General features: G+C 30.2%; 2 protein-coding genes across 6 annotated transcripts in view; one reads left to right on the top strand and one right to left on the bottom strand.

Annotated features, from left to right (window-relative positions):
• The first annotated feature begins 6 nt into the window (after window positions 1-6).
• On the top strand, window positions 7-10,461 carry LOC107443204 (uncharacterized). The gene is made up of 5 exons (XM_016056997.5): window positions 7-304; window positions 1,884-2,075; window positions 8,497-8,691; window positions 9,016-9,098; window positions 9,634-10,461. Exons 1-5 carry the CDS (start codon window positions 286-288, stop codon window positions 9,670-9,672), a joined length of 528 nt encoding a protein of 175 aa, XP_015912483.1. The 5' UTR covers window positions 7-285; the 3' UTR covers window positions 9,673-10,461.
• A 9,756-nt stretch (window positions 10,462-20,217) lies between these two features.
• Window positions 20,218-24,726, bottom strand: part of SH3PX1 (sorting nexin 33-like protein SH3PX1) — a 41,258-nt gene continuing 36,749 nt past the window's right edge. For all 5 annotated transcript variants that reach the window (XM_087163638.1, XM_087163640.1, XM_087163639.1 and 2 more), the window contains 2 exons: window positions 24,001-24,207; window positions 20,218-23,058 (listed from right to left, as the gene is read on the bottom strand). In XM_087163638.1, coding sequence (XP_087019764.1) covers window positions 23,011-23,058; window positions 24,001-24,207 — 255 coding nt within the window. In that variant the 3' untranslated portion in view covers window positions 20,218-23,010. The remainder of the gene's footprint in view (window positions 23,059-24,000; window positions 24,208-24,726) is intronic.

Below are 24,726 nucleotides of genomic sequence, written 5' to 3'. Positions count from 1 at the left end.
AATTTTATAAATGAGTAAGCATATTTTTAGGAATAAAAATTATTTAACAAAATGCTTAAAATTTAAATAGAAATTTATCTAACGTGAAAATTTGGAAACTTTTTAGTCTCACCTTGTTTTAGAAAAATATCAGAAAATAAAATAACATAATCAAAACCTTAACTTAATACTAGTTGTTTTTGTTTTGATTTTGAATGGGTGCTTTACACCACATTAGGAGCTGCTGGATTTGAATCGAAAACATCTGAACAATCATCTTAAGTACTCTTGATTATATAACTTGTCATGAGCTTAGAAAACTTGGGTAAGATTGATACGGAAATCTCATATTATTATTTGTTCTAAAGAAGTCATATAAGTTATTTACTTTCAGAATCTTAGTTTAGAAAAGGTCATAGGTTACGTTTGTTAAAATTTGAAATTTCTGAACTAATTCTTAATAATGTCTCCAGATTTGATTAAAAACTTCGATATAATACACGTATTATGTCTTAAAATTTATCAAGTTTAAAATTCTATGCATTTTCTGCTATATTTTATTATTTATTTTACTCAGTTACTACGCTATAAATAATATTCCTTAAATAATTTTCAACCAAACTTCCGAAATTCCTTTATATTTTCTCCTCAAAAATAGTTCTCTTAAAAGGGGAAAAACTTTGATTAATATATAAGAAATTTAATCATTGTAGATGTATTGTCAGAAAATTTTTAAAATGGAGATCTTTTCAACTCCTAAAAAATTTTATTCACCACGTTTCTGTACAGTTTTTAATTTCTTCAAAAAATTTCAAAATTGAATATTTTCAGAATTATGGACAATAATACTAATTTAGTTAATTGATGCATAAAATTATATCATGTAAAAATTTTAATGATTTTAACTGTTTCATGAGCATTGCTGCTGTTTATTTTTTGTGGGGGATGAAATTAAAATACACAGTCACATTAGTTCTCTGAATTTCATGCATTTCTAACAATTCTGAAATCAGCTGAATATCTGTAAAAAAATTAATCTCTTTCTTGATTTTACTTTTCAGGAGTTTAAATTGATGATGATTCATGAAAGTTTTCTTTATTTGTTCAAAGTATTTAAGGGACGAATACTATCTGCGAGAAAATTAAATCTCTTTTTTTAAATTTAATTTTTCAAGAGTTTAAACTGATGATGATTCCTGAAAGTTTTCTTCATTTGTTCAAAATACTGAGGGAACGAATACCATCTGCAAAAAAATTAATCTCTTTTTTTTTATTTTACTTTTCAGAATATTAAATTGATGATGATTCGTGAAAGTTTTGTGTATTTGTTTAAAGTATTGAGGGGGACAAATACCAACAATTCCGGACGAATACCATCTGCAAAAAAATTAATCTCTTTTTTTTTATTTTACTTTTCAGAATATTAAATTGATGATGATTCGTGAAAGTTTTGTGTATTTGTTTAAAGTATTGAGGGGGACAAATACCAACAATTCCGTCCGCCCACGACACCCATGAATCATCTCCTCCCTCATGTCAAAATGATGGGCTGAAGTTTCATACTCTATTTATGTCTCATATTTTTCGTCTGAAATGTTCTAAAGTAACGTGCCCAAGCGATTAAAACAATTCATTTATGCCCAAAATCATGTTTATTTCTCAATTTATGTATCAAATGGTAGTACCAGACTATTTGTAATGTGTTTAATGATAGTTCTATTTTAAACTAGATGTCAGCACTTATCAAAGGTGTTAGTTAATAATTGAAAATGAATTTTTTATGTTGTACATGCACTTTGTTTTTTATAATTTTGTAGTATAAAAAATAGGCACTTTTATGACTGTTTTTTTTCTTCAAAACTATGTGAACAAATAAGGGTTAAATTTTTGTAATTATTTTTCAGAAAAGTATAACTATAATCTTCCTGTATTGACGACTGACAGTGAAGTTCCTACTAATGGAGATAATGCCAATTCACCATACCATCAACAAACTAGTTTCAAACGTCCCAGAACTGAAGATTACTCTGTTGGGATGTATTCAACATCCAAATTAAGTAATTACCTATCTACTGACAATAGAAATTTTTCTAGAAGTGAGTAACCACACAAATTGATTTGAATTTATTTTTAAATTTTTTCAGCAAACTTTTTTATTTAGGGTATTTGTTTACCTTTTGCTATTCACTGAAAATTCTTATTATAGCTTATAGTTGATTTTTCTTATAAAATAGTTAAGAACCAGAGTGAAATGAAAAAAATAGTAATTGTAGTAAATAAACTGTGCACACAATCAAAAAGTATATATATATATATACAGTAGACGCCGCTTAATGTGATCACATCGGGACGAACATGATTTGATAACAATAACCGATTGATTACAATAAACAAAAAAAAAAAATTAAGCTAAAAAATGATTTTTTTTACATACGTATTCAAATAAAAATTATTTTAAATTAGGAGTTGTTGCTGTAAGACTCTAAAGTATTTAATAGAAATTAATGTACACTAAAGAAAAAGAATTAGTATACTTACATATTTAATGATAAACTGCAGAAAACAATACAAAATACAAAAGGTTAATTATTAACTGAAAAAGAAATCCTCATTCTTTCGAAGCAAGTCATTTACGAATCGCTCATAATCATAATGTTTATGAAAGTGTTCCGCGTCGGCTTTGTTTCGCACACCTAGCCGTAAGACTCCAAGTGCCTCCCTCATCTGAGCAGGCGTCGGAATTTTGTCCTCGATAGCACTTTCAGGTTCATCATCGGCATCAGAATCTTGCGACGAAGCTGGATCTTTGACACATACGGCTTCGCAAATGTCCTCATCAGTTAACGAAGTAGAAGTCTCAACCTTCTCGTCGATCTCCATCCATGCTTCAAAATCCTCAGCATTCATATCGGGCGGGGGATTGAAAACGTCTTCCATTTCTTTCATCTCAGCAGCATTGTTGTCCTCTGGTTGACAAAATCCTCCATGACTAAAAAAATTTCGAATTGTTTTTTCCGAGACATTATTCCATGACATTGTTAACAAATGTATGGCATCCAAAACATTTGTTTTTTTGGCTAGAGCGTTCGCATTAAGATCTTCAGCGTCTTGGTCTTCCATATTTTCTAAGATCCTTGAACGCATTTCCTTTCTGTAATATGCCTTCAAGGTGCGGATAATTCCCTGGTCACACGGTTGAATTAAAGAAGTGGTGTTTGGTGGTAAGAACACGATATTTATCTTTTTTAATGAAACAGTTACATCATGCGCAGTGCAGTTGTCTATGAGCAGGAGTATGTTCCGTTTTAGTCGCTTGTCCCATTTCAACAGCCATTCGTTAAAGATGGTGGTAGTCATCCACGGCGTTTTGTTGGCAAAATAATCGACGGGCAGATTTTTCACACCTTTGAAACAGCGGGGCTTCTTACTTTTTCCAATCACTAAAAGTTTTTCTTTAGTGCCGGTCATACTAGCGCAACATAGCACAGTTAGGCGTTCCTTGGAGGTTTTACACCCTTGCGTACTTTCCTTCTGAAACATGTAGGTGTGTTCAGGCAACGCACGAAAATATAGGCCAGTTACATCTGCGTTATATACATCTTCATGTGAATATACGGCAATAAGTTTAGGCCATTCTTCTTTAATCCACTGATCTGCGGCTACATTATCGGCATCTTTTTGTTCACCATGTGTCCTTCGGAAGAGTATGTTCTGCCTCTTTTTCCAGCGGTGGAACCATCCTTCTGTGGCTACGAAGTTTCCTTTGCCCAATTTTGCAGCTAAATCTTCAGCTTTTTGACGCAAAATTGGACCATTAACACGAGCGTCCCTCTCACGAACGTTTGTGAACCAGAGTTTTAATGCAGATTCAACCTCTTTGTCTTTTCCATCTCGATTTCTTTTACAATTCAGATTTTCGTTCAAAGTGCACTTTTTTTCGATATCTTCACGATTTTTTAAAATTTTGCACAAAAGCGGCTGCGAAACTTTCAATTGAACAGCAGCATTCCTTTTTCTCATTTTTGGCAGTTTATCATAACGATTTAAAATGTCAACCTTTTCTTTCACAGTAAGATCTCTCCGTTTCCTTTCCATTATAAAAAACAAATCAGGTTACAAACCGTATGAACTATGGTAAAGTGAAAATGTATGCTGATCTTCTACATGCGTCTTTTAAGCACTTAGATGAGGCAGTTTCACTACACCCCCCCCCCAATTTTATTGTTTGACCAACAGCGACTGGCTAAGCGACCTGCCAAGGTCAAGTGGCATACCCGAAACAATGTTCTCTTTTGAAGGTCACCCCTTACCCCCTTCCCATAGTGGCTGGGACATATCATCTGTCACATTGTTTAGTTCTTCTAAAAAGGGGCTCGTGACAAACATTGACTCGTTAGTGGCAGGTCTTCTTTTCTCTTTATTTAGGATTTCCGGGAATTTGAAATCGCACAGTGCTACGGAATTTTACAATGCTTTACCGAAAATGGCAAAATACCCCCCCCCCTCATAATAACACGTGTTTAAAATATAATATACGAGCCCCGTTTGCACTTTTGGTAAGTTTCAGGAAACACTTCACAAAACACAAAAAAAAGTTTTCCTTTTTGTTTTTATTGATTTCAGGAAAATAATATTTACCTCTAAACTGATAACAATAAACGAACATTTGATTACAATAAACGAGGATTTTTCAATGTACACTGCTGGACAATTGCTAAGGACGGATGACACTATCATCCATAGCAACCACAAAATGAAAGGAAGCAAAATGTGGAAAATTAGAATAAGTGCGGGATATAGTAAGAAGAGGTATGCGTATGCAAATTTTTTTTCCACGTCTGTTCATCACGTGATAGCGCTGATAAGAGCTTTAAAGGTTTTGACGCGTGTGGAGAGTTGTTGTTTCAAGTCAAAGTTTTACAGGAAAGATTTAGTTTACGAACTTGAAATTTTCGGCATGTCTTCCCGATACTACTTAGATTATTTTAAGTGTGGCCGAGTTATTGGAAAGATCGAAAAAGGGCGAAAAATAACAGATGTTGCCAGGGAGTTCGACATCGCTCACAGCGTTGTTTCACGGCTGTGGAAATCATTTAAAACTACTGGAATGTGTAGTAGGCAGCACGGGGGAGGTCGTGTTAGCAGTACGACGCCTGCAGAAGACAGATACATCGTCCTATCAGCAAAAAGGAGCAGGCGCACCACAGCTCAGCAGGTGGCAAATCAGTTTCTTGCTGCCACAGGAAATCAGATCTCTCGAAAAACTGTTGCCAGACGTTTGAGGGGAGGAGGACTATACGCCCGCAGATCTGTTGTGTGTATCCCATTGACCAGACAGCACCGTACTGTCCGTTTACAATGGTGTCGTGAGCATCACAATTGAACTGAACAGGACTGGGCATGCGCACTATTCTCAGATGAGAGTAAGTTCACTCTGTCATCGGATTGTAGACGGAAACTGATCTGGCACGAGAGTGGTACTTGTTATCGTCCAGAAAATATCCAGGAAAGGAACCGATATCCGACATGCAGTGTCATGGTGTGGGCCGGCATCATGATCAATGGCCGCACGCTCCTGCATGTGGTTGCGAATGGGACTATGACGGGCTAACGATACATTGATGAAGTTCTACTCTTTCATGTTCGTCTTTTCCGTGGTGCTGTCGGTGATAAATTTGTTTTTATGGACGACAACGCAACACGTCATCGAACACTCGCTGTTTAGGATTGTCTTGACAGCGAGGGTATTCAACGCCTCGTATGGCCATCACGTTCTCCAGATCTAAACCACATTGAAAATGTTTGGGATGCTTTGGGGAGGCAACATGCTGGTCGTAACTATCCTCCGACAAACAAGAACACCCTCATCCGTGCACTGACAGAGGAATGGGATAAATTGCCTCAACAGTTGCTGGATAATGTTGTGCAAAGTATGATACGACGTGTAAAATGTTACGTCACACTCCACGGTGGACATATCCCGTACTGACACCTTTCTTCAAGCTGCCTGCTGACATTTAGATGCATCGTTCCATTTTTCCGTAAGCAGCATCAAATGAACATTCTTTTTCTTTCAGATGTTTCATAGCTTTTGTACTTTCCAGAACAATGAATATTCTTTATTCTAATGTCTGAACAGTGTGGCAACTATATTTTATCCTACTAGGCCTCATGTCTCGCTTAATGTTATGCTACATTGCAATTTATGATCCGTCCTTAGCAATTGTCCAGCAGTGTATTTTGATCTAAGCGGACGGGACTAAGCGATTTTGATAACATTAAATGTTTGATAACATTAACCGTGATCACATTAAGCGGCGTCTACTGTATATATATATATATGCATGCTGGTAGCATAATTTACAGAGTCAGTCTACAGCACAATCTTAATGATTTCAAATTAATCCGCGGGCCACAGTTTAATAAAATCAAAAATCGGATAAAATTTTGCCTTGACGATCTGTGATGAATATAAATAACATACATCCATTTTCTTGTCTACTTTGTTTAAAGCTATTTTTATTCCTTCTTTTTTAACAAAGTATTGATGACCTTTTTACTTTCTCTATTGTTGTTCTACAAAACATAAATTGATGGTAATATGCAGCTTCAATTGGTAGAATGTTGAAAGCAAAAGCTCTTTATAGAATAGCCGTAAATTGGCGTCATCTGAAGCAGTTGTTTCTAAATATGCCATAGTTAGAGTTTTACAAATCATTACCAAAAGCTAGTTTCTCAAATTTAATATTCATGTCCAGAAAATCAGTGTTATGTTTGCTTCATCTTATATATACAACAAGTGTTTTCAACTATAAACCTTAGAAAAAATCATTTCAGAACTAGACTAACAGACAAACATTTAGCTTTGAGCAATAAAATAAGTACATCTCACTTGGAACCTCAATATAAACTTCTTTTAAAAATGAAATCACAATTTCATTCATCTCATTAAATATTTCAATTAAAACTTGCAGATCGTTTTTCTATTTTAGAAGTTTTTACTTGGCCCACCAAACTTTTTTTCTTTATTTTTTCGCCCTTGACCAAAAAAGTTTGCCCATCTCTGCCCCAGCATATCAGCAAAATTAGTACTGATAAGGTAGATATACATAAAAGAATTTATTTCAATCAAAATGTTTTATACACTTTGAATAGAATAGAATAACTGAAATGAACAAGTCTTCATGCAATCTATTATAAGCGAACAATTAAAATTATAGGGAAGTATGAATTAATTTTTAAAATTACAGTTTATTAAAGAACAATATTACGAATTACTGAAAGTCTTCTCTTTCCTTTTGCTTATATATCTGCAGATTAGAGAAGAAATTTTGTTAAAAAACTGAAACAAGTAGCAATTGAGTTTATGTAATTTAAAATTATTTTTCTCCTCTCAGTAATATTTTAGACTTATATTAAATCTGAGATGAAAAATTATCTAAAAGATGGTCTGATAATCTGCAGCCTCCACTGGCGTGCTAGAGAAGTTAAACTACCAGGTGCATATACAGTCAAACTTCATTAACGTCAACACGCTTAATGTGAATTTTTTTTAAGGTGAATTAATTTTTTATTCCCTACCAAATTGTATGCAGATATGATACATATGTACTTTTAAAGAAGCAGATTACTGTTATTTTTCTTTTTACCATATGATATTTTATATTTTTATTACTAAACCAAACCTTTGTTTGAAGTACTATAATTTCCTGCATATAATCCATCGATTACCTGTAAAAAAAACATTAAAACCGTCTCTGTTTATATCTTCAAAATTATTTTCTGTACATCAGACATCGGGTGTTTCCTATTGACTTTCGTCATCCATAAAAATGTTAGGCACTATTCACGCTGTATACGAAAAATTCGAATGTTTGAATTTGGAGGATCAAACAATAGCCTTATTTGTGAAATATACACACAAAAACTCACTAATCAGATTCTCGTTCGTATCTGCAAATTTGCACTTGCAAATTCTTCTTCCTCTACTGTGAATGCCCCATAAGCAGGATACCATGTTTTCTCGTTCGTTTTGCTGCTGATGCTTCATATATAATACAGATCCGCCTATGTATGACGTATATTCTACTAGTGGGAGGAGCTTATGAACTCATTATTTCTCCTGTCAAACGCGGATTATACAGTGGTGTGAATTATCTGCTGTAATCCCCTCTCCCCATCAGGACTGAAAGTTGCACTTGCAGATTATACACCACTGCGGATAATACTCAAGAGATTACGACAGTAATAATGTTATGAGTATTTTATGAGCCTTAGCCCGCCAAAGACCTTTTTTTCAGTAAATGGATCCATCTTATCTGTAGTAGGAATGAATACACAAGAAATGCTTTTAGAGCATGTTGGAGTTCACCATGTTTGCAAAAAATGCTCCAAGAGCTTATAACTCATCAAATGTTCCTATTGCGTATAACAACTAACATATTAATCTAATATTTTATTAAAATTATTGACCTTTTTTTTTCTCCTAAGTACTTATCTTACTTTTTCACTTTTTAGCAAAAAACTTCTTATCTATCAGACACAACTGTTATATATATCATACAGAAGACTGGAAGCCAAAAGGTTGTACTATGTACTTACCTCTGCGTGAAGATATTATGATCAATACTCAGAATATTGAACAAATCAGCTTTGAAAATGATCAATTTTTTTTAGCAGATGAAAAAGGGAATTATGTTGGTGCTAAACCTGGTAAGTTGAGTATGTATTTGTGACAGCAGGAGATTTATTAAATCATTTCATATTCAATCATTAAAATGAATAATATCTACTGCCAATGTATTTTATTTATTTATTTTGCAAATTGTACCTTTTGTTTAATTTATTTGTTTGTTTTCCGACAGTGTTTTTTATTAGTTAGAATCTTTATTATTTTTTTTAAATAGTTAGTTTGTAAGTTTTTAGAATACAATAACTACAGCTTAATGTTTAAATTCAATTTTCAAACTGCTTGCTATTTTAAATTTTTTACTCAGCTTGTTTATTTTTTCTCACTATATTCCTTTTTTTTTTTAGGTAATGCAGTTCATTTTTGGAGATTTGATGGATCTATGCGGAAATTATATATATCTCGCTCAATTCTTTTTCTTAAAGATCAGGTTTGTTATCTACTACTTTTTTAAAAGAGTTCATTTTAAAATTATCTCTAAAATTTTGATACTTAATAGGCCCATTTTTATCTTATATTTATTTTACTTAATTAATATTTCATGTATTTACTTATTGCACTAATTTAAATTTCGAAATAAATGTTTGTTCAAAACTTCATTAAAAGTAATCAAAATAAAGGTTTTAAGATTTCACATCTTTGTTTTCAGCTATAGAGATGTTACTTGAACATACTGTTCAAAAGAAATATTTCTGCACAATTTTAGTTCTTCTTGTGTGCCAAATTAAGAAATTTTCGGAAAATATTACCATTTATGTTCCCATTAGCTCCAAAACAGACGTTTTTTTTTTCTTCCTAAAACTTACAATTAATTTCTTTTTAAATATATATTTGTTGCCAAAGTTGGAAATTTTATTTTAATTTGTTTCATAGATAAATTATTTAGTTAATTTTAAAATAAAATTAAGTAATTTAGTTATTTTAAAATATAATATTCCATTTTCTTAATTTATAATTTATTTTAGGACTACCAAGACCTTCAAGTCCAACTGGATAATCTGTGATGTGATTTATTACTACTTGATTAATGTTTATTAATTTTGTAACAAAAGTGTGCTATCTGTGTAAACATGTGATCGTGTGATTATTTTATGCCAGAATTATCCTATTCCTTGTGGCAGAATCGTGGCGACTCGGTAGCATTGTCCCAAAACGTTACAGAGTTCTAGCAGAAAGATTTTTTTCTTTAAGAAGTGAAAAATATTTTAAGTATAAATGTTTCTTTAGCAGAAATTTTTGATAGATTTTTTTATTTTATGAAATCATATCAAAAGGTGCTTTTATCGCTCATCGTGGGGAAAGGAAATGCTCGTGATTTTTCTATTCTCATTTGATGATTTTAAAAAAATTCTAATAATGACCGACTTCTGCTAGAATTTCAATTAGATTTTTAAAAAAAAATTTCAATTACGAAAGTTTAAGAGATAGTTCGCTTTAGAAATAAATAAAAAAAAAAAAAGCTCTAGAAGAAGAAGAAAATAGCATTTTGACCTTTTTTTCAGCAATTATTGCTACAAATTTCTACTTTGAAGAAAAATCATAATGTCTTTTATTGCTCAGTTATCTTTGATATTTTTGTGATTTTAAAAAAAGTACTTTTCCAATTTTTCATTGCTTGTGCTACCAAATTTTCATGGAGTTTTTAAAATTCCAGGTAATTCTCACTTGATACTATTTCTACCCGCAAAATTTGAATCACGCATTTAAATAATGACTTTTTGATGCTCTCAATATATGCTGATACTATCATTAATCCATGTAGTATTTTGGTTTTGTTTTCGAGAGTTATAAAATTAATTCTCACCTAGTTTTTATGTATATCAATATCTTTCTGACAATATTGGAAATTCAAATCACGTATTTGAATATCTAATATTTAACTCAATGATTCTATCAATTTCTTTTTCTTCTTGGCAGTTATTGTTATTATTGGCTTCCACATAGCTTTTCAAATCTGATTTTTTAACATGATATTATTTATTACAACACCCGAATCTTGAAACGCAACACGCATTTAGTAACACCTTTTTGAAGTGTTCTAATTGTGTGATTTCACGTCCGATCTTTTTTTCTTTATTTACTGTTACTGATTTCACGATTTTTAATTATTTTTAGAAAGATATTATTGCTATAGAGGTTTTTCGCTGAAAACCCAAAAAAAATCTGCCACAGGGATCCTATTGTCTTGACAAACCTAAAGAGACTCAAATATTTTGCATAAAAGGTTAATATTGTATTGAGTTTTTGCTCATTGCCAAAGTATCAAATTAATAATTCTTTTAAAAAAGCATGTCATGCTCAACTGCTTTTTTTTATTTTTACATTTTTCTTTATTATTTTGTTGAGTTGTTACCAATTCTATCAGTATCAATTCTATATGGCTTTTAAAATGATGCTGAGGTGAAATCATTTGTATTTTATCCTTCTTAAAAATCTGTGATATTTATAGTTTTCAACTTCTGTATTTTGAGTTTTTGATGTGTGGGTGACTATTTTTCATCCAGGGTTAGATTTATCTTATTTGATGAGCTTTTTAACTTACAAGTGATATAGTATTTATGATTGTTTTAATATGTGATTAGCTTCAATGTTTATATGTCATAAAATGTTTGTATTTAATATAATATGTATAATGTAATGCTTCTAAAGAAACATAAAGACAAGCTTGAATGTATTTAAAATGTATGTTATAAATTTAAGAAATTGCTTACATAAAATTTGATGACTCTTTTATAACTTATGTATATACAGCACATTGGTGTAAGTATGCATATTACTTATGTGAAAGTATTAAGTCATCTTTTAATCCTTTGATTTTTTTAGTAAAATCTTGCTATCTATATTAGTATAAAATATTTAATTTTTGTTTTAGATATGTATATTGCATTTGTTAGTCATGGATTTGTAATGTGTTCTATTTTAGAGTTTAGTAAGGTTAATGTATTTCTTCTTTCTAGTTTTGTGCCAAATATTGCTTTTATATACATAAATCTATATAGATTAGTTTAATACATCTGTAACTAACATTATATTAAAAATTTCTGTAGCTTTTCAATCATATATATATATATCTATATATATACTAAAAAAAGTAATGTTTATATATATGTATATATATATATATATATATATATATATATATATATATATATATATATAAAGATTTTTATCTTAATGTATTTTATTATTTTTATAGTCATACTAAACATTAACTGAAGTAAAACTTCACCTTATTCAAATTAGTCTTTAACTTACACTAGATTTTTTTCTTTCATTTCTTGATGCATACCCAATCACCGATGTTAATATAATATAGTGGAGTTGTATAACATGTCATATTATTTTTAAATTCATTACTTAACTCAAACTTTAACTACAAACTTGCAGTTGAGTAAAATGAATTATTTAAAAAGGAAGCTATTAAAGAATTTTTTTAAATTAACTTAAGGGTTATAAAATGTTTCATGGTGCATTTTTTAATGATGAAGCATTATTATATTTGTTTTAATGATTTTTCTAAAATACGAGTTGAAATAGCAAAACTACTTCTTTCTTTTTTAGTGTCATGCACAAATGTTACTACTTTTAATATTTATAAAATGATCTTTTCACTCCTTAAAAGCACATTTGATGCAAAAGTGACATTATAAATTCAGCTCGCTTTTTCGTACAATGAAAAAAGGGGGGGAGACATGATTTCAGCTTTTTTTATTGCATCAGTCCTATAACAGGGTTCCCACGGTCCTTAAGAGTCCTTGAAAGTCCTTGAATTTTTTTTTGCTAAATTTAGGTCCTTGAAAGTGCTTGAAAAACGTCTTAGGTCCTTGAAAAACTTGATAGGTCCTTGAATTTGTCCAATACTGCCGACGGCCCTTTTTATAAAACACCCGCGGATCTTTCTCGTTCTTTCTGTTTTGTTCCCGAGCTCTCTCACGTGGTTTTTAAAACCACCGTTTCTAACCGGGCCTAGCGTCTTGGTGTCTGCCAAGTGCGCGGAGTACAGCAGACAATCAATGCGTTCGGGGCGAGACTCCACTTCATCATCTTTCTTAGATCTTCTTTTTTCTTATCGAAACTGGAATACTCTCGAATTTCGTAACAATATGCACCTTGTAGTTTTCAATAAATTTGCCGTTTTACCATCCGCACTTGTCCTTACATTTGCGTCATTTCAAAACTTTATTGTAAAGCGTATTCGCAAAGGCACGGCTTCGTATTTGTGTTATGTAGTTTAGACTAGTTATGCCTGGGAAGTGCTATTTTAATCCCCAATGGATGGATAATCAAGCTTATAAAGAATGGATTTTATCGATGCCCGAAAAGAAGTTCAGAGCCAAGTGCCGATTATGCATGAAGGAGATCGATATCGCAAAAATGGAAGAATCTGCTCTGAAATCACACATGAAAGAAAGGTAAAACAAAAAAGCAGTCTCATGCCCTGAGTTCTCTTTTTCCAAAGACATCAACATCTAATTCATCTGGTGTAAATACTCCTTCAACATCGTGTGCACTATGTGAAACAGAAACTTTAATGGCCGAGGTAACATTGTCTTCTTATCTGGTCAAAAGGAATGTGCTTGATGCTGAAATTCTCTGGAGTCTGAAGTGCATCACTAGTAATTATTCATGTAACTCCTGTGAAGGGATTAGTAAATTGTTCTCCAAAATGTTTGCTGATAGCTGTATAGCGAGACAATAGTGCCACAAAGTGAGCCTATTTGGGCTCCTTTGGATTGGCACTATACTTCAAAGGGATGCTTATAAATGAGCTGAAGAATGTTGATTGCTACACTGTACTCTTTGATGAGATGTTAAATCAGTCTCTACAATCTAAGCAGATGGACATTATGGTAAGGAATTGATAATAAAGTTTGCACTAAGTATCTTACCTCCCAATTTATGGGTCATGGAACTGCAGAAAATATTTTGTCCTCTTTTTACAAATGCATGGATGATGGTTAAAAGCTCTCTAAAATACTTCAATTATCCATGGATGGACCCTATGTCAATTGGAAATTCTATTAGAAGCTTCAGTGTGAATTAAAAGAGAAATATTCCCACCAGGTCATATTCATTGGCAGTTGTGGATTACACATAACGAATAATGCTTTTAAACATGGTGAAAATGGGATATGTTCCATCTAATTTTTATTTTCAGAAAGAATTGTTGCTGCATAACATTTAGAGAAGGTTGTGTAAATTATGGATGAATAATTTCAGAAACGATGTTTGATAGAGGAGAGGAGAGGAGGGGGTTATGGAATAGTCATGGAATATGGAATATCTAAGATATAGCTCTGTCTTTCATGCAGCCTTCACATGGAAATACACAGGATTAAAGGATTTCACCATTAACACCTCATTACCATTAGTTATAGATTGTGCTGAAAATGATTTTGTGAATTAATATGTAAAACCAGTAGGGTTGTTTTTAAAAAAATATAAATTTTAGTCCATAATACATATACTCTCTTCTCTCTATATAGGCAAAGCATTTAGGTATTATATTTGAAATTAATTATTGCCACAACAAGCATTGTTGCTTCTAGTAAAATAGAAGAGAATAATTTTTAAAATTGGGTCTTAGATTAAGGTCCTTCAAAATTTTGTTGAGGTCCTTGGAAAGTCCTTGAATTTCAATCTCATCATAGAGTGGGAACCCTGTATAAATAAAGTTATAAATGATGTAAAAAAAAAATTCACAATTTTGAACAATAGTTCAAACAAATGTTTAATTTAAAATAATCTTCTAGATAAGTAATTTTACTCCTTTTTATTTTCATTGAAGTACTGTCAGTTAGTCCTTAACTAATAAACTCAATTAAAAAACTTCATTGGCTTTAAAATTAAGTAGGTAGAAATTAAAGTGGATGTGTTTCAAGCACTCAAAAATTGACGCCCTTTCTCAAGACGTGACCTACATTAGGTGCCCATTGCCAAACATAAATATTTACATCTGGAAAGTCTTGAGAATGTGCATCTATTTTTAAACAATTGAAACATGTCAACTTTTATTCCCATTAAGCATATTTTTGAAGCCAATGAAGTCTTTTAATCAAGTTATATCTCAATGCTTCAGTTTCTTGGGATTATTTATTCACTCTAATGTTAACTTTAAAATACCTCTCTAGGCAAGTAATTTGCTTTATTTTAATTTAATTTCATCATTGAAACTGAAATTAAATTTATCTGTATTTTTATATACCCACTGTAATACTGACAGTAAGTCTTTTTTTTTCTCTAAAGACTTTGCTATGTATATAGTATGTATATTTAATTATTTTGACTAAGATATATGATAATTGGATTTAGTGTTTCAGGACTTACTATATTCTGATCATCGACAATCCATAAATGTACCTGTATTATAATTATCTGTATTACTATGGTAATATCTCAGAATTGTTAAACTGATAATTCTTCAACTGAAATGATTATTTTAATTTGTTGAAGAAAAATTAGGTTTAAAGATCTGCAACTCACTTGTTAAGAAATAACCATTTTATGCATATATGATATCGTACTGGGATCAAGAACTGTATTTGTATTACCTAAAGAAAAAAAGCCCAAATAAGTGTAATTCATATAAACCTGTAAAAAAAAATTTTTTTTTTGTGTATGCAAAGAAATGACTTCTGAAAAAGCCATGGCAGCAACAAGTGATATGTTATGTTGCAGCAATGCATATTAAATCATTCTACACAAAAAAATTTGCACGTCATAAATTAATAATTCTGACAAAAGATATATTTAAAGTGCAAGTCATCGGGTCAATTATTTGATGTCTTGCCCCCTGTTATTACAGTTTGTGTTGACTATGCCCTTTTTAATAATTTTTTTCCAAAGCCGTCTGTTTCATGTTTTCGCTCTCCAATTTTTTATTTTCAAGATACTTTAGCCTCATCTATCCATGTCTTCATGGGATGCTTTTTGATTTCATATGGTTTATTATATTCTTTTCTTTAAACAGCTTTTGGATTTAATCGTTGTATCTCCATTGCCACACTTCTTCCTTCTCTGATTGGTCCAAAAATGGCTCTCATTATTTCTCTGTCCCAGGTAATTAACTCCTTTTCATGTTTTTGGGTGACGGTCCAAGCGCGTCTAAGATAACTCTATGTCTAATCTCAATTTTATCCACCCTGCATTATTTATTTATTTATTTTTTTTGGTAATTACTTTAGATCTTATTAATTTCGAGCGAGTCAATTCTAAAATTTTAATTTATTATATCATATGACACACGAAAAGGTTTCATAATAAGTAACAGCTCATAGTGGATTGTTTCCAGGGTAATTTTTAGGCATAAAATATTAGCTTTTAAAGAGCTTGCAACTAAGCTTTAAAGTACATTTTGGTAAGATTTTTCTGAAATACCTTTTGAAGTTTAGGTGCTAGCCTCCTTAAGTGCGTCAAGTGTTCCAAAATGCTCTTGCCTGGTAATTTTTTGAGGGGAAAAACAAGAAATAGTCTGGGAAAGCCATTTCTGGAATGTAGAGAGGTTGGTAAAACTGCATTAAGTGAGTCAAGAGAGTGGTAGAGGTGCAAGGTTTTTCTTCACTCACTTGCAGATTGTTCATCACAATCACATGAAAAGAAATTTTTTGAATGTTTAATCTCCATGCTATTTAATGAACGCTCAAATGACGATCTGAGTGCCAAGGTTTTGTTACATGTTGGGTATTTTCGTCATGGTGGGTTTATAAGCTTCCAACACAATAGACTTCTTTACTACCTTATTTTGGAAACTGGCAGACTTGACATCGTAATAAACAACTGACAAAATTCATTATTGTGGTAAAAGTTTTCGCCGTGGTTGAGTTTGATTGACCTTTAATTGCAGCTTTCAGGGGAGTCAAAACCGTGTTTAATGTTGACTGTCTTTACTCTGGATGGCTGGAGCAATCATAAACAATTGTGCATGTGTAAGCTGAATTTTCCACCTGATCTAAATCAGGCCAAGCATGCTTTGATGTGCTTTAGCTTTGCAGTAAAATCACTCATAATACTTTTTAGGTTATTAAAAATATTTCACTATGAAAAAGTTGGTGTAACCTTTAGTGAAGTTTATGTGAAAGTTATAATATCCAAGGCCGGATATAACTTTCTATAAGTTAGATCAGATTTATGTTAGGCCGGCTGTAGCTTTGACCCCTTGATAACTGCAGGGCGCCCCAATTCTGAAAATATGTCTTTTGGTTTTGTGTAATGAATGAGCTTAAAATGTGTTTCTGTTCTTTTTTTTCCCCTTCAAGGAATCTAACTTCATATGTTATGCAATTTACGAAATTTCCACATTACAGCTTCATCACTATACTTCTTAACTATATTTAAGTTTTTATGTGAATAATATATTCAATAACCAAATAATATTATCAAATGCTATTAATTAAATGTTTAATTATAAAGAATTATAACAGTTTGCTCTTGGTGTATCTACTATATACTATCTTCAATATCTGGAGATCCTGCCAAGCTTAAATCTGGTATTGGTTATATCAACTCATAACTGCATTCTGTTGTTTCCATAGAAGCTTATGAAGAGATTGTCAGCTAGGAAATGTTAAGCCCATTCCTCTATGAAATTATTGTAAATTTGCAATTATTTGGAATCTAAGGATTCATCAAATTATAATAAAATAATATCCCTGTAATTTTTTTATAACTAGGTAATTATTTTTCCCATTCTATATTTCCAGCTTTTAAACATAATTATTTATGGTATGCAAATCAAATATCTCCTGAAACCCGTTTTTATCTTAAGCTTTTTTGAACAAATAAATTTAAAATTTATGTCATTTCTATTTAGATTTCAATGGTTTCCATTAGTTGTTGGTTGTAAAATAAGAAGTCTTTCTGTGAAAGTAACACAACACTGTAATTTATTAACTTCATTGTATATGCTAAATTATCTTTAGTATATAAACATGAAGTTATCGTCTGGGCTTTTGGTGTTAACTTAGTAGTTTGTAATGCTTGCAGATCAGTAAACATATTAATTGGGCCAAAAGTGTTACTGTTTCAAAATGCTTACATATCCAATCACAATAATATTTCAAAGGACACCTAAATTTTGCTATGCTTAACACATTTATTAATTTTTCAATAGACATTTTGAAATATAGGCTTCAATTTTTGATCAAGTCAACCTCTTACTTCGCAAATAACAATTTCGATTTACACCTTTTTTTTCCTGCATAACAACCAATCAGAACTAATCTTGATAATAGTTTGATCTATCACATTCAACAGAGGTACTAACTTACCCTAACTGTACAAGTCATTATAGCTCATTAGTACAGACAGCTTATATTATTCTATATTATGTAAAAATATAATATGGTATTAAAATTTATTATTGTTCATTTGTAATTTATAAGTTACGTTTTGGAACTCATATTTGTTCCAAAGATTTTTTTTATTCTATTTTTACTATTATAAAACACTATGTTTATTAACCAATATAGCCCATAAAAATCCAAAGCTTGATTTAGGGGTAGCAAAATATTTAGGGGAAAGTGGGTATGATTCGAAGGCCCGTTGGAGCTAATCTGTTCAACCCCGAAGCTGTTGGATTTAATCAAGATATTGTTTAGTTATGTACTATACCATTTCAGCTTTCAGGAGCCTAACAAAATCACTTTCCACATTGGATTGGTTTTAGATAGAAAATACATCATTACAATTTATAAAATCAGTAACACATGTTACTTTTATCTAAAGAAACATTAATCAAGTATTCAGGGTTTTTTTTTTTTTTTTGTTGATAGAACTGTTTTGTTATATTGGTTCATCAAACACTTTTTTTTTCTTCTTTTAGTCGTGTTTTGAGTTTTTTTTTTTTTAGTCATTCCAAAACAACTGTCCTATCTTTGGTAACACATTTTTTTAAATGTTCGTTATCCTGATATTTTAAATTGGTTTTATATAGTGATGATTCTATTCTGTCTCACATAGAGAGCATAGGTTATCAGAAGAAGAAAAAACAGATCCATGGAACTACTGGACTAAATCCTTATTGTTTGTTAAGAGTATAAATCTTTAGTAAACTCATCATAAGCTTGACTAAAAAGATTTTTATAACCATATAGACTAATAAGTAGAAATAGTTAAAGAACATTAGAGTATTGACAGCATAAAACAATTTATCTACACAGACACCATGAATTCAATGATATGGCAGATACTTTTTCCTACCTAGTAATTCAGAGTTCTCTAAAAAGCAGAACTAATTTTGCCAGAATCAAGATACTCCGTTACATCCCACTCTTCCATATATATTTCTAGTGTATATATTCTGCTGCATTTTTCCCCAAATGCAAAGCACTTTATAACCTATGTGTGCAACACGAAGACTGTGAAATTATGTCCGACATAGTATGTAATTCCGTGGCATATATTTTGCAATTACCCATAACCAACAATCAAAGTTTGTTTAAGATAGAAAAAGTAAGTTTTGAAAACAGATGAGGAAAAATTGAGTGTTGAAATGTGGTCTATATTAATGAAATCAAATTGCCTTAATTAAATATCTCTGAATAGTTGGATCTACTACATGTTTTATTTTTTTGAAACAGAATAATTTCGCTTTTAAACCTAAAAACGCACTTTTGTTGATGGGCTTAAATAATTATTTAATCTTTTGCTTATGGCTGGTACAACAGTTATATTTCTAGTTAAAATATTTGCAACTATGTTGCATTAAAAGAGAACAAAGATTCTAATAAAAACCTAAATCCTTGGGATTCAAGTTTAACTATACCAAGTAGCATCCCAATAAAAAAGCAAGACCTACTTTCCACTTGCACCTTCCATGTGTTCCCACTTGCGATAAGTAGTCAAAGTAATTAGTACAATAATGAGTTAGCTGCACAGTTTAATAAATGCAAGAATGTTGCAGTTTTTTTTAAAACTGTAAAATACAAAAATTGTGTTTTTTCTACACTCAGGAAAAGCTTAAAGACCAGTTTCCTTTAAGCAATTCAGCTTGCAAAACAAAACTAAAAAAAAAAATTTGATATTTTTATGTCCTGAACTAATTCAAATTTTCCTTAGAACTATTGGTAATATTTTGCTACACCTGTGGTCCCAGATTTTAATGGTGCCAGTAGCACTTAAGATAACCACTCTAAAATAGACTTGGAGTAATAAAAATTCATAGTGAGAACCTTGATTATTTAAAAATAAGTACTTAAATTTTGAAGTTATTTCAATATTTATCTTTTGGCTTTATAAAAGTAAAATACAAAGCAGAATAAGCCGTTCATATCGAGGTATCTGTTACTAGATTTTTATTGAGTACAGCAAAATATTTATTTTCTAGTCATATATTTATAAATGTTATTTGTATAAAATGCATGTGAAGATTAATTGCATGTATTGTAACGCACACTTGTTGGTTTTGAACTGTTGATATATAAATTTTGCTTTTGTAAACTATTAAGTGCATTGTGTATTTTTACAATTATATATACATATAGTAAATATTGTGCATATCAAGTATGTAACTAATGCCATGTTGTAGAAGTATTAAAAAAATAAATTGTAGCTTTGTGATGAAATGTCATTTATTCAATATGAAAAAATACATGTTTCTTTTTAAAAAGTTTTAACTAGTTACATTGGACTAAAGTGTCCATAAGCATATAATTTTTTTTTTTTAACCTTAATCAATTTTATTAATTTATACACTTAAGAGATAACTTTTTATTCTAGACAAAAGAAAATTCAAAATAAATTTATATTGAAATTATAAACGAAGAAATATTAATTACATTTGCTTTGACGAAACAACATATTAATAAAGCATACATAGGTAAACATAGAAATTTAATGGATTGGTGAAAATATATAAATATGACTCTTTGACTAGCAAATGAGAATACTTAAGTATGATGTATGAGATTGTAGCAAAATATATATAAATATGTGTGTATAAAAATTATATATTGTTTGCCCATTCAAAAAAAAGAAGAAAAATCAGTTACCAGCACTTGCAACATAAGTAAATATAAAGAATGGTCCCAAACATAAAATATACAAACAAGAATAACACGAAAAACCCATAAATGATGAAAAATTATGAGAGAGAAATGTAGGGTAAATTAAAAAAGAAAAATCTCATGGTTTATGTGTAAAGAATTTACTTGAATTATATCACAGTATTTTTTTTTTTCTTTTTAATTTATATGTCAGAGAAAAAGCAAGATAATCTTATATTATTTAAATAAAGTGATCTTAACTAGTATTATTAAATAGATAAGCAGTGATGTAAATTGATTAAAAATATGTTTAGTTTATCTTAAATTTTTAAAGTATACCAACTTTAAAAAAGTAAAAGTACTTAAACCTTTCATTTTTAAAAAATAAATACAAATCTCCCTTATTAAAAAAAAAGAATTTTAAGTTTATGTTACATAATTCAATTGTATCCATTTCATAATAAAATAGTTTTTTAAAAGCTTGCTTCAATACAAAGTTTTTTACTAATTGTGATTTTTCTGATAATACAGTAGAGAACCGATTATCCGGAACGATCGGGACTATCGCTATTCCGGATAACTGATTTTTCCGGTTTTCTGAATCGCTACAAAAAGCCGTTTTTTTAGTGTTAAACCTAACTAAAAAAAAAAATATTTGGAAATAATCTTTAAAATAAGAAAAAACGATGAGGTAATACACTAATGATTATTTCTGAAATGATGGTAAGGTACATCTTTCAAAAAAGAAAATAAAATCGTAAAATCTTATAAGGAAAAAAAAAATTTTTTTTTAAAATTGCGGAAAAATTTATCGAATTTCGTTCCGGTTTTTTGGTTTTCCGGTTTTCTGATTTCCGGATAACGGGTTCTGTACTGTACATACAAAATTTAAATATGTCATGATATATAAAAATATTTTATTTGAATAATACTTTTTCTAATTTCTCAGAAGATAAATTTCTTTAAAAATAATTTAACAATAGCTATACAAAAACAGTATTGGTATTATGAACAATTCATTGTAAGAGAATGATCACACATATTTAGTTTACAAGTTGTAAAAGTTTAAAATACATTTCTTTTATCATTTTGGTCATATTCATTTAGTACAGCATCTTTATCAAATTTTAAATCTAATGAACAACATTTCATGCAACAACATAAATAATTTTATTGAAGAATAAATTTTAAATATACATAAAATGCTTTATTATTTCATATCTATCTGTGCCAGTGTTAATCTAACTTTTTACTATGTTTTCCAATATTTGGAATATGCTTGATTGGCTAGGTGTGAAAGATTATTGCAAAGCATAAATGAGTAACAAGCAAGATAAAATGAAAGATTTGCTATGATCATTACAGGTTGAAAGCTCAACTTCACATCTCATAATCTATAGCATAAATAATTTATTTGATATGTGACAATTACTGAGCTACAAGAAAAACAAAACCTTGATAACTTTTGAACTGTTGAGAGTTAAAACGTAAGGCATGTTGGAATTATTTTTATTTGTGCATGTGCACTTTTTTATGGTTGTTTATGAAAGTGCTCAGCACATATTCATTGTCAAGATCCATTAATGGATGCATAACAGCTAGATAGCAGTTCAAAAGGAAATTTGCAACAGAGTTAATAGAAATAACCTTCAAAAAAATTTTTTGCACTCAAAATTGCCATGAAAAGATTACAGAATTTTGCCAAACGTCTGTACCACATCATAGCCATTTATGGCACACATATTAAATGTGTCGAACTAAATTTGAATATTTGTAGTAATTTTTAAAATTTGTATAAAATTTTGGAACTTAGTTTTTGAAATTTTTTATTCTTATATAACTCAATTATTGTCATCCCACAATCAAAATAAACAGGACATTTTTATGATAAATACTACATTTAAAGTAAAGGCAATTTTTTTTTTAATCCATATGTCACTTAAATAAATAAAATTGTAAATAAAAATATTCAGCTCATGGATAATCCATTCAATATATGCAAATTGATTATTTTAAAAATATGAAGCATGCACATATATTATATAAATTTTGACAACTATAAAAAAAAAAAAGACTGGCACAAAAGTAAAACTTAATGACAACATATTATTGAAACTGCAATAACTAATTCATTTAAAGAACCCATGCATTATTTGGCATGTACAATGCAAATACACAAATAAGCTCATTTTTTGTTTCATCTCACAAAAGCTGCACATAAAAAATAAATTACTATTTATACTACAATTAATTCATCTGCTTCGTAAGAAATCGGTCATTTTAAGAACACAGTAGATTGTCCAAATACAGCTTTCTTCAACTTATAGTAATGTACCGCAATGTGATTTTATTGCTGAATGATTATGAGTTTTGGTATTGTGATAATGTAGATTGAAGTTGCTCAGTAATCTGAAAGAAAAAAAAATAGATAATAAACACACATATACACATCTAAACCTCTTTTAAAGTCAAACTGGTGTTCAAATTTTGCATGAGTTAGTTGAATACATTATAATTTCAAAAATAATTAACTATGTAAAGTTTAAAGGTCGAAGTAACATTATTAGACCAAACTTAATCTTAGCTATATCTTATTTTCTGAATAAATTTTGCCTCCACTTTATATGAAAATACTTTCAAGAATGAGATAAATGAAGTAATTTTGATAAAAGAACATTTTTTTCATCAATTTTTAAAGAAAAAAAAATACAAGAAATTGCCTAACTTGAGCAGTATTTTGTTAGAAAATAAATAAAGCAAAAGTGAAAAAAAAAACTTTAAATAATTCACTGGACTTTTTTTTTTAGTAATTGAAAGTATTTTTTAATTACCTAGCTTTTTATTATTTAATGAATCTTTCAAAGGGGTTAAATACAGGTCACAATGCAAAGCAAAAAACAGAAAAGAAATTTTTTAAATTAGAATTGGTCAAGAAAATATGAGGCTGAGGTTAATTCAGAAGATATCTGCAATGCTGTGATGAAGTTTGATAGAAACAAATTGAATATATGGATGGATCTGGTATAGAGGTTCATCATTGAAATGTGTGTCTTGTGACTAAGGGTGCACAATGAGCGTTTGTTGTTCGTACCAAAATTTCAGTGATTATATATATATTAATGTATCATCTATCTTTGTGTGTTGTATATTTGTAAATAAGCAGCCCTTTAAAACTGGATTAATCATTTAGGCTTATCATTTTTGCCTGTGTTTTAAAATTAATTGCAACATAAGTTTAGTTTAATATTAAAACTTAATCCCTTAAGTACTAATGTTCGATGTCACTGATATAAAACGTTCTAAACAATATTTCTAATTTATTCCAAGTGTAATATCTAAACATATAGTTACCCTTTGATAGAAATCTATTTGAGCAGTAAGATAAGTCTCCATCATAGTCTTAAAGTATGCTACCCTCTCACGGTGAAAATGGTTGATTTCAGCTAATGTTGCATAAGATATGACATCAGTTCTTTGACTAATAGCTGCAACTTCGTCTTGACTTAGTTTACCATCTTCATACATCTTTTTATGTTCTGCCACTTTATTCAGTGCAGACTGAAAACAAAAAATGAATTATTAATTTGAATTTAAAAAGCACTACTAAGCAATTGATTAAAATTGCAAATATTTATTCATAGTTATAACAATGAAATGAAAAATAATGAATAAATTAATTTTTGAATTGCTTTACATTAGAGCAGTGTTTCCCAAACTTACGACTTTAGTGTACCCTTTCTAAATTTTTCGTAACGCTGCATACCACTAATAAAAAAAATGAATGTATATTTTACTTTAAAAAAATTGCACAAAAGTTAAAAATCACAACTGGCTATTAACACCACTAATTATTAACTGTTAACTCTGTGAGAAATAGCCAATAGAAAAACACGTAATCGTAAATTTTCATTGCTAGCTTTGTTTTTAAATAAAAGTTTTTGAAATTTCCGTTTGTTGTAAGATATTTCGCACAAAAGCGTATCCCCGCTAAACTGCTCCGTATCCCTGGGGGTACGCGTATCACACTTTGGGAAACACTGCATTAGAGTATGAAACAAGTTCACATAATTACAATAA

Source organism: Parasteatoda tepidariorum, chromosome 5 (genome assembly GCF_982258835.1).
Source record: "Parasteatoda tepidariorum strain Cologne lab strain chromosome 5, Ptep-v5.0, whole genome shotgun sequence".
NCBI classification, from domain to species: domain Eukaryota; kingdom Metazoa; phylum Arthropoda; class Arachnida; order Araneae; family Theridiidae; genus Parasteatoda; species Parasteatoda tepidariorum.
The sequence above is the reverse complement of the archived record's forward strand: the minus strand, read 5'-3'. Positions and strand labels throughout refer to the sequence as shown.